A 20,386-nucleotide genomic window follows, 5' to 3' on the forward strand; every position below is an offset into this window, starting at 1 on the left:
GACATGAGGGTCAATGCACAGCCACAAGCCTTAAAGGGCTCTGAGCTTTCAAGGCCATTTACATTACTCTGCTCCTTAGTGTTGTGGCCCCAGGGTCTAACAATACTCAGAAGAGGGTGAAGTCTAGGCTGCTCTATGTAGGTGCTGTTTTCTGCCATCACCCTCCTGCAGCATCTCCATCTTCCCAATCTCTCAGAAGTCAAGGGATGCAAAATTGTGCAAGGGATGATTAAAAAAGAAAAGTTGACTTCCCCTAGGGAAGCAGGATAAACTGCAATTGACAGCCTACATAAGCTTTAGCTCTCTGCTGAGACAACGTCCTGCTATAGCTACAATACAGCCAGTGGGGCCCACTGGGAGCTGTCCATGGTCCTGAATTCACTGACTTCTGTTAAAAATTCACCAAGATTTTGCATGACTTGACCTCAGTATGTCTCCCAGAAGAAATCCATCTTTCACTGCACCTGCTTCTCCTGTGAACCTAAAGCCCTGAACAGGGTACAGGTTTTATGAGCCTCTCAATGGTATGATGTACTTAGATAGTGGCCATGGTAAGAAGGAGTTACTGAATGAATGCAACTGGAATCCCAGGCAAATGAATCTTGCATATCCTGGGTTCATCAATGTAAATTCATCAGTGTCTTGCTTGCCTTCTCACTGCTTTCTTGACTGCAAAATTGAGAGGCAAGAAACTGTCATACAACTGAGCAGAATCCACTTTCTGATTGATTAAATCCTTGTCTGGAGCAAATTAAAATACATTAGTGAGTTCACTGAGCTCAAGTGAGCCAATGATTCTATAGCACTTATTTCTTAAGAGTGTATTTAAGGAAGCTTTTAAGGTGTCACCTATGTTTAATTTACTCTCTCCTTCAGAACCACCTCTTCTAATTAGCAACGAGTTAAATAAGTTAAAACTCTACACTGATCCTTATCCAGAAATGTAAAATATAGGGTCAGTCTCTTAAAACAGAATGCTGCGTCATATATTTTTAAAGCTTCTATTCAATTTGGTTGATTATATAATTTCATTCAGATTTGCATAAATTTATTTTATATTAATATTTATTAAAAGAGGGGCAATTGTAATTTATTATTATTATTTTAAAATTGTATACTGCCCTATACCCACAGGTATCAGGGTGGTTCACAACATAAAAACACAAAATACATAATAAAAATAAAAACAAAATAAAAATAAAAATAACAACCCAGTAATCCCTCCTGCCCAACACATTTTAAAATGGCATTGGGTGTCAATCAGCCGGAGGATTGGTCAAAGATGGACTTCGCATTTTAAGTTTGTTTTTGTTGCATATTGTTGTATTTGGACTTGAGCTGAGTTCTATTTGTGTTACCTTGTGTTACTTCCATAATGTTAACCTTTTGTTTTGTGATGGTCTGATGACTAAATACAAATAAACAAACCTGATCTGATCTGAATAGACTGTTGCAGAAAGGCAATGCAAAAGTTTGCAGCTGTTTTGTTAACATGGGAATCTCTTACTCTGTTTTCACTGGAACAAAGGTGAATCACTGTTTCTGTAGTTACTGGAGGATTGTTTTACATCCATGCTCTCTAGGAACAAATTTTCTCTGCAGGAAATAATTTCCCTTCTACGAAGAGGATCATGTTCATTTAAGACAAAGATCCCCTTCTGTTTGGACTTAGGTCCAGTAGGGGAAGCGGTAGCAATTAGCAGAGTTTATTCCAGTCAATTCAGGACCCCGGGCAGCTCCCAATAGGTCTTCCTAGATGAGCTGTAGAATATGTTGTCCCAGCAAAGAGCCAGACACCTGAAGGTTTAAGAAGGTTTGCAGCACTTTTCTTTCTAGTGGCTTGATCGCCTGCAAGAACTATCTACAATCCTTAAAGGATTTGTAGCTAAATCTTCAGTTCCATGCACCTGTGTGTTTGAGGAGCTGGAGAAGCTGCAGGGATGTCACTCCCAGATGAGTGAACCACATCCTCAGGCAGGTACAATGTAGAATGGGTGTACCAGGGTTGAACACATCTACTGCTTTGACTTGAACATATTAATACAGAAAGTAGTGCCATGGAAAATCAGTTCTCAATCTACATAGCAGGGGTAGATGATCAAGTAATCTCCATATGTTTTGGACTACAACTCCAGAGACTATGCTGTCTTGGGCTGATGGAAATGGTAGCCCAACACACCTGGAGGACACAGCTTGTCTATCCCTGCATTCCAGATGCAATGCCTTTCCCTTGCATTCTGAAGTGGTACAGTCCTAGGAGAACTGTATCACATGCTTTTTCTGAAGAAACATGTTGGCTTTCAGTGAACACAGAGCTGGAGGCAATGCACCCTAAGGATTTGTTAAGTCTAAGCACATGTTGCCATGAAGACAGCCTTGATTGGGAATAATTGGTCTCTTACTTGATGCAGACAGAAAAGGAAGGGGAAAGGTAGAATCCGAAAAATGAACCAGGATATAAATATATTTATGGACAGGTAGAAACTCAGCTAGCTAGAAAGGTGTAATGGGCACCACAGCTGTAATGACTAAGTCAGAGATGCGGAATGTTTCAAACTAGAACAGGGGTGTCAAACTCAAATGGATTTAAATGGCTTCATTTCTTAACCCACAGGAGCCCGGAGACTCACCCATAAACTCCCCTTCGCATAAAATATTAAATTTACATTCTCTCTCCCTCCTTGCCATCTTGCATAAGAGGCACCAATAGAGGTGGACTTCCAGGTCTCTTAAAGGGAAGGTGACAGATTGATAGGAGAACACTGAGTCAAACTATGGGAACATAGGAAGCTGCCTTGTACTCGGTGAGACCACTGGTTCAGATAACTCATTATTGTCTACACTGAACTGGCAGCTACTCTCTAGAGTTCCAAGCTTGGCGTCTCTCCCAGCCCTACCTGGAGACACAGTGGATTGAACATGGGGCTTTCTGCATGCAAGACAAATGCACTAACATTGGTCCATCTAGCTCAGAATTTTCTATCCTGATTGGCAATGAGTCTACAGAATTTCAGAGGGGAGTCTGTCTCAGACCTACCTGGAGGTGCCAGGAAGTGAACCTGGGATGTTCTGTATTGAAGAGAGATATCCTACCAATAAGCTATGGCCCCTCCATCAGTAACTCTTTGGTGGGGCATGAACCCCTTTTAAATGTTCAGCCTTCGAGCACTTGGATTTGGGTACACAAACTCTCCAAAGCCCCTACCTGAACTCTGCATGCCTATGGGGGCACTTAGAATCTGCCTGCTGCTTGAAGCCAAAGGACCAAGTAGGGGTTCCAATTATAGGACCCTATGGGCACAGCTCCACATTTCTGAAAGCCGTGTGATGGCAGTGGAAGTTGCCCAATTAAGGCGAGTGAGGCAGTGCCACCACTAAACTCAATCTACCCTCAGATGGCCTCCACCTACCTGCCTTCTTAATTACAATCAGCCCAAGGGTTACTGCCAGCTTCCACCTCCTCAGTCTCAGTTTTGCCCTTGTAGAATTCAGCAAAGAGGAGGATGGGGGACGGGAGGCCACAATTAGTTGGCTATGCCTGTTATTGACTTTGGCTCAACCAGCCATCTTCTCTGACTCCACCTGCCACTGATCTCACTACCTTCCACCCTACCAGTCCCAATTAGCACCAGCCTCTGCTGCCAGTGTGTTTCCTGTCCCAGTAGCCTCCTTGTTGTACAGCTGCTATGGACTGGGCCATGTGTTGGACACCCCTGAACTAGGGAGATTATGAAGCATCTGAAATAGCTTAGAAGACACCACAAATACTACAGGAAATGGAGGCAGTTCAGCCTTAGCAACAACAGAACAGATGGCACTGGTTGTCTGGTCTAACCTTATAGGCAACGCGAGCTGGGCATTTCTTTCCCAGTCCAAGTGGTGGGGACATGTGTCTCAGCATCTCATACATGTCCGTGTAACTGATACGCCCACTTGGAACCAGAGAGATAGAAAGAGAGAGAGGGAGAGAGAGAGAAAGAAGCAGAAGCCAGAAGATGGGGAGGGAATCACAGGTGGGGGAAGAACCAAGTTAGAGCCAAGTGTCAAACAGAGGGGAGGGGGACCAGGGATGAAGTGGAAAGCAGACAAGAGAGCAAGAGAGAAGGAGAGAGATCTGATTAATTAGATTGTTTTCAGGGAGTAAAAACAAAACAAAGGGAAGTTAATAACAAAGAGGAGGGTTAAATCAGATGGTTTCTTTTCCAATTTCATCTCTTTGAGCTGGGGTAGCCAACCTGGTGCCCTCTAGCCATTGTCTACAGCAGCCAGCATGGCCAGTGGGGTAGGAACAATGGGAGTTGGAGTCCAGCATCAGCTGGAGAGCACCACCTTGGCTGTCTCTGTCACTGAGCATGTGCTCATCGTCTTCTCTTTTTCTTTTTTTCTTTAAAAAAAAGAGGTTCAAATCCCTGCGGTAGCAGTACAGAATGATTGAGTGTGGACAAAAGCAGGTGGGAAGGAAAGAGGTTTGAAACCATGGGTAGGAGGGGGAGCATTCCTATATATTCTCAAACAGGTGGTTGTGCAGGTGTCAAGGGGCTGTACTCATCATGCCGAGGAGAAGCGATACAGAGCATTATGGGACAGTCAGACTTGGCTTTAATAAAATGGTTCTCCTTTCCTGGGCAGGCTTTTGTTGCTTAGATTGGAAGCGAGGCTAATAATGGGTAAAATGGAGGCAAAAATAAGGAAGATCTCCACTGGCATCAGACTTCAGAGGGACCTTGGCATAGTGACAATAATGCCCCCACCTCCCAATGTCCCTGCCAACCAAGGCAGGGACCAGCACTGCTTGTGATGGTGGATGCCACATGGTTTCTCAGCCAGCACGCCTTGGAGAACAACTGCACTCCTCACCTTCCACTGGATCCCCAGACTTTTTTCAGCCCTGTCTATAGAGCCAAAAAACAGATTTCAGAGATTGATAGGCTAGCACATTACATTTGGGGACACATAAATGGACAAGCAGGGATGCGGGTGGCACTGCGGTCTAAACCACAGAGCCTAGGGTTTGCCGATCAGAAGGTCGGTGGTTCAAATCCCTGCGAAGGGGTGAGCTCCCGTTGTTCTGTCCCAGCTCCTGCCAACCTAGCAGTTCAAAAGCATGTGCAAGTAGATAAATAGGTACCACTCTGGTGGGAAGATAAATGGTGTTTCCGTGCACTGCTCTGGTTTCACCAGAAGTGGCTTAGTCATGCTGGCCACATGACCCGGAAGCTTTCTGCGGACAAATGCCAGCTCCCTCGGCCTATAGAGCGAGATGAGCACCGCAACCCCAGAGTCATCAGCGACTGGACTTAACGGTCATGGGTCCCTTTACCTTTACCTAAATGGGCAAGCAGCCTGCTTGGAGGAGAACTCAGATTGCCTTTTTGTTCAAAAACAACTCTGTCATCCATCACTGAAAACCATTTAGGGCCCTAGCAGGGAGGGTGGTGAATGGTTGCGTTGAGCTGGTGAGGGACCCAGCCGAGGGACCCTCTGTCGGTGCCTGACCTAGCTGACCCCTGGACCAAGTCTTGTACCTCGATGTTAGCAGCTGTGGTCAGACCAAGGCAGAATAGGGTGGTACTATGGCTTCCCTTGATCTATACTTGACACTATACTTCTCTTAATGCAGCCTAGAATAGCATTAGCTTTTTTTTTGCTGCTGCATCACACTGTTGACTCATATTAAACTTATGGTCCACTATGACCCTAGATTCTTTTCACATGTACTTCTAGTAAGCCAGGTGTCCCCCATCCTATATTTGTGCATCTGCTTATTCCTGCCTAAGTATAGACCCATACCTTGGTCCCTATTGAAATTCATTTTGTTACTTTTGACCCTTGAATCTGTCAAAGTTATCTTGAATCCACATTCTATTTGCTAGCCCAGCCTGGCACCATCTGGAAATTGTATGAGCACCCCCTCAATCAATTAACTCAAAACTTTTGGAATGGGGTAGCCTGCCCCCAACTCCTCCCACCCCTGTTCTGGAGAAGGGAACCTTTTCAAAGCTGACTGTCTCATAAAGCTGCCCATGTCCAGGCAAGTGTGCATCATTGTGTGTCAGGAGAGATGCTAGATGGGAAAGGGTAAGATCAAAGGGTGGGGGTGGGGGCTTGTCAATCATTCTTGTTCAGGCAAAGGGGTTAGTTCAGTCCAGTTTATTCTTCTTTTTCTTTGCCTTTGCAATTCAGGTTTGTTTGTTTGTTTTTATCAAATTAAAGGTTCAAATTCAAGGCAAACAAATAGAGGAGAAATATACTGGAAGGGTTTCCCCCCGCTGAAATGCCAAACCTTGTATGCCACCCTGTGAGGGCATTTCCTTCCTAAGCCCAGAGGTGGAGCAATAGCTCGCAACAAACTGTACATCTCCTTATAATGTATCCGGCAACTGGAAAGGAAAAAAAATCATGAGTTATGACCAAAAGGGGGGGAAAAGGAATATATGGAAGAGAGATGGCTCCATTCCAGAGCCTCCTGGTCACCCCCCCCCCAAAAAAAAAAAGTAGAAGAAAGAATGGGAGAGTCGTGTTCAATTTCAGAGTCTCCAGATTTCCTTTACAACAAGCTGTGGAGGGAAATATTTCAGCAGCAGTGGAAGATAGACATAGGACTGCATGATGCCATCCACTCAGAAGCAGCCCTATTAAATCCACCCAATCCCTAGAAGAATTTTAAAAACACCCTCAGTTGTAAATTAATTATTAAAACAATAAGGGGAAAAGGTTGTTGTTTTTTTTAAATGAATACAAAAAAGGCACGCTGGAACGGAGCAAGCTGCCTTGTACTGAGTCAGGCCACTGGTCCATCTTGCTGAGTGTTGCCTACTCTGGCTGGCAGCGGCTCTCTGGGACTGCAGATAGGGATCTCTCCCAGCCCTACCTGGAGATGTCAGGGATGGAACCCAGCTTCTTCTGCAAGCAAAGCAAATGCACTACTACTGAGCAATGGCCCTTCAAACTGCCTGAGGCACAGGAAATAGTCAATCACGACAGGTAAATCAGGGACTGTAGCTTTGTTTTCCCTGCCTGCAAGTTTTGCAGTTCACTTCCATGGTGGCTGTGTTCTGCCTCCACTGTCAGGGGAAGTTGGCTTCTGAATGCCTGCTGTTGGGAATCAAAAGGGTGCTGTTGCACTCATGTTCTACTTGGGGCTTATTATTTGGGCATCTGGTGGGTCTCTGTGAGAACACAATGATGGGCCATTGGCCTGATCCATTAACCAGGCTAATCTGGTGTTCTTATGGCTTAATCCACTTAACAAAACATGAAAATGGAGTGATGTGAATATTAGGGAAGTGCAAAAAAACAAGGGGGGGTCCCTGAGTTGTCAAAAACTGGCTTGCTAGGATAGAGGTGGGGAACCTCTGACCCTCCCAAAAAAATTGGACTACGATTCGCATCAACCTCAGCCAGCATGGGTAATAATCTGAGATGGTAGGAGTTGAAATTTGGCAGCATCTGTGGGTTCCCCATCTCTACAGCAAGAAATTGTACTGAAGACTAACATTCAGAAGGTGGCATCCACCAGGGCTCATATTACATTCTTGAGTAACTGTCATAAGCAATCTTGGAATCACAGCAGTGTGGATTTGGATGGGGTCTTTGGGGGGTCATCTAGTTCACGTTCCCTGCTCAATAATGCAGGATCTGCAATGCAGGGTGAAGCTGCATTAACCCTAACAGATGCCCATCCAGCCTCTGCTGAACCTCCATCTCATGCATGGGACTATTTTGGTATGTCTGTTGCTGTTTGGTTATATAACAGTGGCACTGGAAATAAAAGGAATAATGTGGTGTCTCTGGACTGTACCACGACATTGTACAGGTGGGAGTTCATATGGCAGTGTGCATATCAGGGTAATGGTTATGCTATAATCCGTCATCCTGGTATCTATAGTTTTTTACGTGGAAGGATATGGTGTGTGTGTGTGTGTGTGTGTGCACGCCTGCATGCGCACATGCACGCACGCCCATGCAGTCAGGTGAGCCTCTACCTCCAATTTGAAATGGTATAGTCCAAGCACAGAACTCTTATGATTCCAAGGGTTGTTTGGGGGAGGCAGTGTAGTTTGAAATCTGTTTATAATTATGGTCAAAAGTCCTCATATGATACTGTCTGCATGGAAATGAACTGCAAAACACCCAATAACGGGAGCATCAAATGCTAGCCCTACTCAGAGTAAACCCACTGACATTAATAAACTTGACTAGCTTAGGTCTATTAATTTCAATGGATCTACTCAAAGTCGTTGGATACAACCTAGTGGATTTTATACAATGCTAGTCAGACTCAGAGTAGACCCACTGAAATAAATGAACCTAGGTGGCCCTTGTCCACTAATTTCAGTGGGTCTATTGAGTAAAATTAACATTGGCTACAACTCATAATCATTCCATCTGTGGATTGGGTTATCACCTGTGAGATGGGCAACTTCCCATGCCAGCTTAATAACCACCCCAATTCACCTGGCAGCTGAGAAGATAACCAGCATGCATTTATTTTCTTTTTTTAAAGAAAAGGGGGGGATATATCCTTTAATACTAGACATCTCCAACCTGATGCCCTCCAGAGGTTTTGGACTACAATTCCCATCGGCCACAGTCAGCATGACTGGCAGTTGGGGATGATGAAAGTCATCATTCAGAATATCTGGAAGGGGCCCAGTAATATTCTGAAAGGGGGGAAGGGGCAGAAGCATAGGGGGAGAGGGGGAGGGAGAGAGACAAGGAGGGAGGGAGGGAGAGAACCCAAGTAATAGCCTTATATTCTTCTCAGAACAGAACAAGTTCAAATACAGTTTTTTTTAGTCCAGAAACTGACAATTGGAAGATGGCATTATTAAAAGATCAAAATGTTATTAGACCAACCCAGCTCACATAGAAAACATTTAAAGTAGAGGCAAAAAGGCATTTCATCACATTTCTAGAAATCAGAAGCATCTGTCCTAAACATCATTAGCTTGATTTCTCTTTGTTTTATTTCCTAAGTTTCTTTCCATATCAGCAGAAAGGAAGTTTGTGGATCTATACATTGCTGTTATTCTCCCAGGTCCCATAAAATTGACTTCCCATGTCTACTTACCTCTCCATTGATTTCCACCTGTGAGTGGAGTCAGACAACCATATTATTCATGTGATCATTGCAAGTAGTGCACCCTTGCAATTAACAACTCACCTGGGAGATTACCTGGCATTCTATCCAGAGGGAGTGAGCAGGCTGGTGGAGGAAGGAGAGACTTCCTTGACCCCTGCTTGCCAATCTCATTGGCTGCTGTGCTGGACCCAGAGGAAGTGGTTAGCACACTCCCACATTGAGCACAGAAATGTAGCAATCTTCCTTTCCTCCATCAGTCTACTTCATAGAAGACACATCCTGACTACCAGGGAGGGGACTTCTGGGTGGTGGCAATGAAGCCTATCAGCCTCTTAGATAGGGATGAACTTATCGGTCAATTTAAGTTTCCCTCTCATTTTTCTAATTTAAATTTGTTTTGCATTTCCACAGCTTCTATCAATTATTTAGTTCTATTTTATTTTAAATCCTCTGGAAATTCATCAGCATTATAGTGCTAATTTTCTTACTAAACTCATTTTTGTCTGCAGTTTCGGCTATTACGTGCATTTTTGCAAGTAATGTTCCCTAACATAATGCATATTGTATGTTTTATTCACCAATATATGCATTTTCATGCACACTTCCCTGTAATATGTACGTTTTTGTGACACATTGTTTGGTTGGGAGACTGCATTGCAAAATTCAGAGAACTGCAATTTTTGGAAGAAGAGCTGTTTTGGTCCACGTGTTGCTTCAAGAGCTGCAAAATTGGTAGTTTCTTATGAAGATACAAATTAAATTGAATTCCTCCTTCAGCCCTATTATTAGATTTGGATAAATATGCTGAATTGTAACTTCTGGGGCCTGATTTACAAGACTAAATTAGCAGGCAACGAGTTTGTTGCATTTTAAATATTTAATTGCATCAATATTCACATTGACATAGGTCAAGTTATCATCAGTACTCAAATTATTGGGGTAGGGAGATAGCGATGCCCTTAATGAAATCTGCAAACTAATCTGTTGGTTCCTTCATTTTCAGTCCTGCCCACTGCATGCCCTCTAAGATGGTTAGTTAAGGCAGCCTTTTAAAAAAGGAACATAGGAAGAGCCCTAATGGAACAGACCAGCAGCGCATCCAGTCCATCATTCTGTTCTCACAGTGACCAACCAGCTGCCCCAATGGGAAGCCCACCAGCAGCACCTGAGTGCAACAGTGCTCCTCCTATCAGCATATGGCGTTCAGAAGCATTAAAATAGTGTTCTGCTCATCCTCCCCCATAATTTGAGCACTTCTTTTAATCTCTGAAAATGTCAGTGGCGAGAGGACTGAGGGGGTGAGATTATTAATGGGTGAACTCAAAATGCACAGATTACCCTGATGTGTGAGAATAGATATATTTATCAAAATGCTGCTGTGATTATTAATACTCAGCATGGGTTTCTCAAAAATAAGTCATGCCTGACCAATCTCATTTCTTTTTTTGAGGAAATTACAAGCTTGGTGGATCAAGGGAATGCTGTGGACATAGTGTATCTTGATTTCAGTAAGACATTTGACAAAGTCCCTCATGATATTCTTGAAAGGAAGCTGGTAAGATGAAGAAATTAAGGAGATGCTCATCAATTTTGCAGATGACACCAAACTGGGAGCAGTAGTTAATGCCACAGAAGGCAAAATCAGAGTTCAAAATGATCTTAATGGATTAGAGAACTGGGCGCAAGCTAACAAAATGAATTTCAGTACAGAAAAAGATGAGGTTCTGCACTTAGGCAGGAAGAACCAGAATCACAAATATTCAATAGGGGACATCTAGCTTACTAGTGAAAAGGATCTAGGGGTCTTGGTGGACCACAAGCTTAACATGAGTCAACAGTTTGATGCAGCAGCAAAAAAAGCTAATGCTATTCCAGGCTGCACCAACAGAAGTACAGTGGTGCCTCGCAAGACAAAAATAATTCGTTCCGCGAGTCTTTTCGTCTTGCGATGTTTTTCGTCTTGCGAAGCACGGTCTGTCGCAACTGCGCCTCTTCAAGTGGCTTTAGGAAAAAAGCGAAGAAACTCGCAAGACGTTTTCGTCTTGCGAAGCAAGCCCATAGGGAAATTCGTCTTGCGAAGCGACGCAAAAACCGAAAAACCCTTTCGTCTTGCGTGTTTTTCGTTTTGCGAGGCATTCGTCTTGCGGGGCACCACTGTATGGTGTCCAGATCAAGGGAAGTAATAGTACGACTTTGTTCCACCTTGGTCAGACGACACTGTGTGGAATACTGTGTCCAGTTTTCGGCACCACAATTTAGGAAGGATGTGGACAAGCTGGAATGTGTGCAGAGGAGGGCAACTAAAATGATCAAGGGTCTAGAAGTCTAACCTTATGAAGAACGGTAGAAGGAGCTGGGTATGTTTAGCTTGGAAAAGAGGAGACTGGGAGGAGATATGATAGCCATCTTCAAAATTTCTTAAGGGCTGTCACACGGGAGAGGGAACAAATTTTCTCTTGCTCTGGAGGATAGGACTCAAACCAATGGCTTCTAGTTACAAGAAAGGAGATTCTGACTAAACATTCAGAAAAACTTTCTGACAGTAAGAGCAGTTTGACAGTGGAACAGTCTCCGTCAGGAAGTTGTGGACTCTCCTTCCTTGGAGCTTTTTAAGTGGAGGTTGGATGGTCATATATCATGGATGCCTTAGGTGAGATTCCTGTATTCCTGGGGATTGGACTAAATGACCATAGGTCACTTCCAACTCTACTATTCTATTATTTTAAGGTGCGCTTGCAAGAGCATACATACCAGGCTGCAGGGTCGTACTCAGCCCAGACGCGGATAAACTCATCAAGATGGTGGGGTCCTAGGATGGAAGAGTCTCGTGTCAAGTATTCAAAGTTGTCCATAATTACAGCCACAAACAGGTTCAACATCTGCAAAGGGGAAGGTGAGGGAGATGAAATTGGGGGTGGGAAGGAGGAAAGACATTAGCTTCTCTTATTAAGGAATCAATGCAATAACAAAAGGATAACTCAAAAAGGAAGAGGAGTATAAACTATTGTTGTTGTTGAAGAGAAAAAGGCGGAGTCTGAAGTGTCAAATGCAGAAATCTGTGGACACATTCGCTCATACACTGAAAATGCTATATCACTTTAAACAGTCATGGCTCATCCCAATTTGGGGGGGGGGGTGTAGTTTGCTAGCGGTACTGAGAGTTCTAAGGAGGCCCCAATTCCCCTCACAGAGCTACAATTCGCAGAGTTCCCCGGGGAAAGGGGGGTTGAAATTGTAGGGAATAGGGACGTCCTAACACCCTTAACAAACTACAATTCCCAGTATTCTTTGGGGGAGCCATGACTTTAAAAAGTGGTTCCATAGTGTTTTAAATGTATGGTGTGAATGTGTCCCGTGTCTCCTTTCCATGCCTTTCTCACGCTTTTGCCCAACTGGGAAGCACCCTTGAACACATCCTTGAATATTGCTAAGTCCCCTTGCCTGCCTGGATGGAGAGAGATATAGGAGGTGTGCATACATAGAAACCACTGAGTTTGTGTGGCTGGAATACAACCTATTGGTGGGTGGAAAGGTTGTCCTGTCCATTGATGCACCAACTTCTTGCCTCTGACCCTCCCCGCCACTGGCATGCGACCCCTGCAAAGCAGCACTCTGGCTGATAAAGGTTGTCCCTTTTCTGAGCTACAGTGAAAAGTGGGTTTCTCCATTTCCTTGTCCGTATTGTTCTATGGCTTTGCTGAATTCTGCTCTACATCGTGCCCAGAGCCACACTGGGAACATTTTACTGCCTGATGAAATAACCGCCACCTTCCACTCCATGAACAAAAGCCAGCCAGACTGGTCATTGAATGTTACTTCAATACTGCCAGTGGGTCATCCTCCTCCACTCAGCCTAAGGACAGTAGGCTAGTTTAAGTGGCAGGGAGCTGTTTGAATGATACACACAATGCTGTTCTCTAGCAATTCACCACTGTTAACTGCCTCCCAACATGTTGGCACCTTATGCAACTGTCACCACACTCTGCCTAACGGTAGGGCTGGCTACAATATAACTCCTCTCAAATTTCAGTTTAACTAGGAGAATTGCATTTTTTTAAAAACAATCATTCCAGAATTGGAGCATGTGCAGAGTGCTGCAGCTTTCATGTTGATAGGACACTGTTTTGATATGATAGCATGTCTGTCTGGCTGCATTGAAACATTCTTTAATAAGTGACACTACCTGCACATTGGTGAAACATCACACAGAAAGAAACTAGATCATTTCTTTGTGATGTGCTGTTTCACCAATATGGCAGAGTGTCACTGATTAAAGGATGCTGTGATGCAGCCAGTGCTTTCCTTCTAGAAAAATAGGTGGCAGCACTCACCATGAAGTTGTTAATGTAAGTGCCACACTTTTAAAAAACAAGAAAAAGAGATGTGGATACTGGGTACCATAGAATATCCCCCAGAAAAAACCCACTACATACAACCATAAATACTTATTTACCCCGGCTTTTGTTACTTAAGATGCATATCTCTGAGGGGCTGAGGACCTTGAACGTGGAGGGTAGTTGCAGCACAGGGATGGGCAAGCAAGACAAGCGGAATGGCCAACTCACCAGAAAGGAGCAGAGGAAGATGAAGGAGACAAAGTAAAAGTAGGCAAAGTCACTGCCGCACTCATTTTTGCCAAGGTTGGAGAGCTTATCGCAGGCTTGGTTGCTGAGACATGCAAGCATGATTTCATGCCAAGCTTCCCCAGTGGCGCTCCTGGAAGCAGAAAAAAGAACTTGTCTTATTGAACTAAAAAGAAGAGTACAAAATTATGCATAGGGTGAAGAAGGGAATAAGAGGAAACATTTCCTCCTTTTCTTGCAAAGCACTAGAACTCATGGACGCCCGATGAAGCTGAGTGTTTGGAGATTCAGGACAGGCAAAAGGATGCAGAGTTAAAGTATGGAACTTGTTCCTGCAGGAGGCAGTGGTGGTCACCAACCTGGATGGCTTTAACAGAGGATTAGGCAGCTTCATGGAGTGTAAGTGGCCATGAAACTCAATGGCTATGTTCTATCTTCACTGATGACAGTAATAATGCTTTTGAATGCCAATTGATGGCAACGACAAAATGGGAGGATGCTGTTGAGCTCCGTTCTGCTTTTGGACAGCCCATAGGCATATGGTAGGACACCGTGAGAACAGGATGCTGGACTAGATGGGCCACTGGCCTGATCCAGCAGATCTCTTATGGTTGCTTATTGGCCTTGTACATGTATTGCACGAGTAAGCCTGTGGTGTACCTTAACATTCTTTAGTGGGTGGTAAAGAATGTGCAAGAGGGAGCAATCTCAGTAGGACTAGAGAAAGCAACAGTCACATCTACAACAGCTCCCTCACTTTATAGTATATCAAAAGGGTTGGGAACCTTTTTCAGCCCAAGGGTGGTACTTCTTTGGGGAAGGGGAACTTCCTGGAAATGCATGTGAGTGGTGGGTGGGACAAGAGGCAAAAGTGGGTGGAGCTATCAATGCGATTCTTAGCTTTTTACAGAAGGCTATGTTTTACCCACATAGAAGTTAGAGGTTCCCCAACACACACACACACACACACACACACAGAGAGAGAGAGAGAAAGAGAGAGAGAGAGAGAGAGAGAGAGAGAGAGAGATTCATCCACCCCTCCATCCTCCATCCAGGAAGCAAAAAGCATTATCATAGTTCAAAAACACATTCCAGCTGTGAAGGAGAGCTGGCGAAGGGTATAGTATGGCCTAGAAAGAGACTTGAGGTCCTATCAGCAAGACATGGAGAGTCACATAAGTCATGAGATAAGGACCACACAAGTGAGCTTCCCCAGACCTGATCTACTATAGGCTTTCCCCCTAACTTTGGCCCATACAGGTGTTTTGCTCATGTGTTAAAACCTACACACAAGCAGAGAGAGCAAAGGTGTGTGTGTTAGGTTCTGCTGTGCCCCAGTTGTCCACCAACTGGGGCAGAAGTAAGGAGTTCTTGAAGTGGTAGAGCCCTCCCCCACTTCCACAGTTTAGAAGCCTGCATAATTGGGTTCTAAATCACCCAGGGGAGTGTCATGGGTACAGGGTGCTCCCTTTGTTAGACCTTTACCCTCTAATGTTATTTTCAATGCTGTGACTTGCCCTGGGACTTTCTGTTGGTGGCTGGGAAATAGATAGATATAGATAGATGATGATAGATAGATGATAGATAGATAGATAGATAGATAGATAGATAGAACACAGAGACAGGTTGCTTGAACTGGACTTTTCTGTCAAAGAGACCTGTATTTTCTGTCATATCAGGGAGTGGGGGAGAGAAATTAGATCTCACAAGCTTAGAAGCAAAGCACCTAATCCCTTTATGGAAAATAAAAGACCCAATTAAATTAAGTTAGGATTTGTGCACATAAAGGATTTGTGTTCATTAACAGTTTGAATACCACAGGATTAATGCCAGGTAATGCTGAAGTATTAATGAACACAAGCTGTCTGATGTAAACATTTAAGTTTGCATTAACTTCTGCTTGGGAGGAATTGAAAGATGCAGGGGCCAGGTAGAGGCAAGGCCCACTGCAGCTTTTATCAACAAACACTGAGCATGAGAACAGATTATGCTTACACCCATCACCCTCCCAGCTAACCACTGGATATTTGCATACATAATCATTTAAGGACGATTTCATGCCATGTGTGACATTTTTACAATCAGCAAAATATCAAACCAGAGGCGGGGAAATTTAGTCTGTCTGTGGGCCACGTTCCCTTATGGGAAACCTTTCAGGGGCCACATGCTAATTGTGGGCAGGGCCTTCTTTACCCACATTTTTGCATGCTTCCAAATCTTTTGGTTTCCCTGTGCTTACCCCTCCCCTCCAGCTTCTGTGGCTTTAATATCTGGCCGATTTGAATCTTTCAATTGGTTGGTAATCATTTTTAATGGATGTTTGTCAGGAGTGCTGGAGTCCCAGCAAGAGGCTGAGAGGTAAGATGTAAGTATTTACATAAACATATGGTCAGGAGCCAGCTCTGCAGCTTCCAGTGAGATTGTTCAGCCAATTGGAAAGAAACATCCACCTTCTAGCAGTACTGAGGAAAGCATGCAGCTGAAAAATAGAGAAGGAGCTGTCTGCATTTCCCCAGAGAGTCCCTAACTGAGGGCTTATCACTTACCTTTCCTCCGTGCTTCCCAGGCATGGTCCACAATTTAAATCTCTGTCTGAACCCATGTAAACCTACTCTTTAAACTGAATTGCTGCAAACAGCAATCCACAGAAAACCCAAATTGACATGTGCTCCAATTCAGTGGTGAAGAACAAGGTGTTTTTTCAGGGAAAGCTCCAGGGCAAAAAGAGAAAAGAAAAAGAAAAGGTGCTTGGAGATGGAGCTTTAACGTATGGACCTGTGCCTGCAAAATGTGGATAAGCCCTAAGAGCGAATGGAAGCAGGCAGAGGTCCTACCTCTGAGGATGGGGAAGCCAGAAAGGAGGATGGAGATACTATGAGAAAAAGAGACTGGGAGGAAGGAAAGCAGGGAACTGAAGATGTGAACAGAGGGCAAGCCAGTGAGTTCCAGGGAGTTGAGAAGGTATTCCACAAGGTAGAGAACCTATGCTGAAGGAAGGCCAAGGGAGGAAATAAAGCATGCAGACAGACATAAATACACCAGAAGAACCTGCTGGATCAGGTCAATGGCCCATCTAGCACCCTGTTTTCACAGTGGACAACCAGATGCCCCAGTGGGAAACCCACAAGAAGGAACTGAACACAAGAACATTCTCCCCTCCTGGGGTTTCCAGCAACTGGTATTCAGAAGCATTACTGCCTCTGCTTATGGAGGCAGCACACAGCCATCATGGATAGTAGCCATGAATAGTTCTCTCCTCCATGAACCTCTCTGAAAGCCATCCAAGTTGGTGACCACCACTGACTCCTGTGGGAGTGAGATCCATGGTTTAACTATGCCCTCCATGAATAACTACTATTTTGTATGGGATCAATAAAACATGAGGGCCCATCAAGTGAGCACTGGATGTAAGAGAGCCTGCTCCCACTGTTCTGATGTTCCTATGCACTGACAGATGAGGTGGGACCTTGCACAAACAACTTCAGGAAAGACCACCACACAAAACAAGCAGGCACTGGTGGGAACTTTGGTGTGTCATCGTTACTGTCAAATTGTTGGTGTGAATTGGTCCAACTATACTGGTCCTGACTGGCCCATTCCTGGGAGTTGTTTCATTTTAAGTGAACACACAGATGATGATAGTTTGCTTATGAAGGGCCTCATGTCCTCCCATTGACACCCACCCCAGAAGGCACTGGCAGAGGAAGAGGGGTCAGGGTGAGCGCACTTCCCCTAGTAATGAGATCCCAGTGGGGTGCTATCGCAGCTGCCCCCCCATCAGCGCTGGGCATCACACCTCGCAAGTGGCACGCCATGCCCCCAGGTCACGCGGCAGCCACACCCCTGCCTGCTCTCCACCCTCCGGTGCCAGAGCATGAAGCTCCACCACTGCCAGAAGGGTCAATGAATTTGATTACAGAAAGATGGTTTATTGTTTACCGGAAAAGCAGCATCAGGGCTTGCAAAAACGTTTGGAAATTGTTGTGTCGATTGATGGCAGAGTCGTCATTCAGTGCAATGTTTCCAAAGACCTGGGGGTGGGGGAGAGGAAGTGGTCAAAAAGCAGATTAAATGGAAATCCAATTGGAGGCAAAGTCATCAGAGAAGCAAGCAGCACTGACTGTGGTTCTGAACAGCAAGCATTTTGCTTAGGGATGGGAAAATATTTCAAATTCAGTTTCTCTTAATTTACTACCTGCCATCTTCAGTTTGCCTGTTGTATTCCCCCCCCTTTTAAAATCTGCATGAAAATTTGCATGCTTTTTCATGCACTTTTCCCCCAATATAATGGGTGGGAGGGATATATCTTCCTTTCCACCATCATGGTGGAATTGAGGATCTAAACCAGCAGTGTATTAAATCTGTTTTATACCAATTTAATCATTGTGGTTTCTTTAGCTTACTAAGGTTTTTCTGTGAACAGATCCCCAACCTGCATTATGAAATGGCACATTATAAAACAGGAACTCTGCAGCTTTTTCTGTTTCTGCCTTGAAATGAGAACAATATCAAAGAATTTAGAGAAATGCAAAATTCATAACATAAGTAGATCCCAAAGTAGGTAATAATCAGGTCAGTTTGGAATGCACAGATATAAAATTCCTCAAGCATTCTTAGACTTGTGTTGTATGCAGCTATGATCAGAGTTTTACTGGATACAAACTACTAGCTTCAAAATGAACTTCAAGATCAGAGTGAAGAAATCTGTCAATTTTGGTTTCTCTCTGTTTTCCCCTTTAATCTTTAATCCAGCTGTCCATGTTTTCACAGCAGTTTGCATGTTGCTTTTAGCCCTCATGAAAAATTTGCCAGCAGTTTTGTGCAAATTTCTCCAAAAATGTATACGTAGTTTTGACTCAGGTACACATTTCTGGAAGCAATTTTCCTTCATATAATATATGTATGTTATTTATTTCCTCTAAGATGTTGACATCAGGCAGGCACCTTTGCTGTTCTCCTTTCAACACCTGCTTAAAAAACAATTTGTTTCTGCAAGCCTCTCCAGATGTGTTGGTGTTGCAATGTTTTAAACTCTTTTACACACACACACACACACACACACAGTATTTTTCTGTGTATAAGACCAGGTTTTTTCCCTAAAAAACAATGTCAAAAATTAGGGGGCGTCTTATACACGGGGCCATCTCCCCCCATCTTCTTAAATCTGAGTCCCCCCAAACAGGGGGGGCTTATACATGGGGGCATCTTATAGACGGAAAAATACTATCTATATCTATCTATCTACCATCATCTATCATCTACCATCATCTATCTATCATCTATCTATCTATCTATCTATCTATCTATCTATCTATCTATCTATATCATCTATCTATCTATCATCTATCTATCTATCTATCTATCTATCTATCTATCTATCTATCTATTATCTATCTATCTATCTATCTATCTATCTATCAATCATCTATCTATCTATCTATCATTTGCAACAATCAATCGAGTGGCATATTAAATTTTGTTAAATAAAACAGTAAGTTATGCATTTTTATGCACACTTTCCCCTAATATATGCATTTTTTTGAAAACAACAACAGCAACTGGATAACTGGATAGCACATTGGCTGCAGTGCTGCATCACCAAGTTAATCACAAAACAATGTGAATCATGGAGGGTACCCGTGTTTCAGTTCACAGATTGGTTTGGAAAATCAGGCAGCTTCACATTAAAATGCAAAGATTTGGAATTTCTCCCCCATCCCTACTCCAGCCTGGTGCATTTGGTATGACTATTGTTGCAATTTACCTGCATGCCAATAATGGCATAGATGAAGAAGAGCATGGCAATGAGAAGACACACATAAGGCAACGCCTGTGAGTGAAAAAAAAGGGGAAAGCATCAACACCTGCAATGATACATCTAAGAACAAGAATGTTTAGTATGTGACCACACCTGGACAAGGTTTCACATAGAAGTATAGGTTTATTGATACCCCAGAAGAATAAAAAAAATCCTAATGGTTTGGATCCACGCTAAAGTTCAATTTTGCATTATACATTTAAAGTAGCAACATCATAGCATGTTAAACACTCATGGCTTCTACCAAAACATCCTGGGAACTGTAATTTGTTAAGGGTGTTGAGAGTTGTTATGAGTCCCCTATCTTCTCCCTTGCTGAGCTAGAATTCCCAAAATGGTTTTACAGCCAATCCCTTTTCCAGGGAGCTCTGGTAACTACAGCTCTGTGAGGAAAATAGAAACCATTCTCATCACCCTACACAAGTTACAGTTTTCAGGATTCTTTGAGGGAAGCCCTGCCTGTTTCAAGTTTCCTCACAAAACTCATGACTGCTTCCTAACAAAAATTCATATCGGTCTTGGTGCAAATTTTGCCTCACATACATATTATTGTATGCAATACGGCCTGTTATTCAAAATGTTTGCAAAGCAATTTTGTCTAGTATAATACCTCATATGTTACTTTTACTAATTTTGTTGTTGTTGTTGACTTCCCACCTCCTTATCCATGGTGGCTTATTTCTCTCCCTCTACAGCACCTTGTCTTCTGTCTCTTGTATCTTAACAGTACTATGATCTTTTAAGTTCTTCTGTTGCTCATAGTTCAAATCCTGATCACTTATTCATCAAATTTCTTTAAATAGTCTGAAAAAGGCTTCCATTCTTCCACAGAAGAATGAATTTCAAAGCATAACTGTGATTCGGTTAACTTATTGTTTTGAGAAGTATGCATTAGGTTGG

The 20,386-nt window shown here is 43.5% G+C and overlaps 1 protein-coding gene across 13 annotated transcripts in view; it reads right to left on the reverse strand.

Annotated features, from left to right (window-relative positions):
• The window catches only part of CACNA1B (calcium voltage-gated channel subunit alpha1 B), a 337,646-nt gene that overhangs the window by 33,409 nt on the left and 283,851 nt on the right, over positions 1–20,386 (reverse strand). For all 13 annotated transcript variants that reach the window (XM_083721547.1, XM_083721558.1, XM_083721557.1 and 10 more), the window contains 5 exons: positions 19,433–19,498; positions 17,608–17,699; positions 13,651–13,801; positions 11,837–11,964; positions 3,836–3,932 (listed from right to left, as the gene is read on the reverse strand). In XM_083721547.1, coding sequence (XP_083577673.1) covers positions 3,836–3,932; positions 11,837–11,964; positions 13,651–13,801; positions 17,608–17,699; positions 19,433–19,498 — 534 coding nt within the window. The remainder of the gene's footprint in view (positions 1–3,835; positions 3,933–11,836; positions 11,965–13,650; positions 13,802–17,607; positions 17,700–19,432; positions 19,499–20,386) is intronic.

This window comes from Podarcis gaigeae (assembly GCF_964106915.1).
Source record: "Podarcis gaigeae genome assembly, chromosome: Z".
NCBI classification, from domain to species: Eukaryota; Metazoa; Chordata; class Lepidosauria; order Squamata; family Lacertidae; genus Podarcis; species Podarcis gaigeae.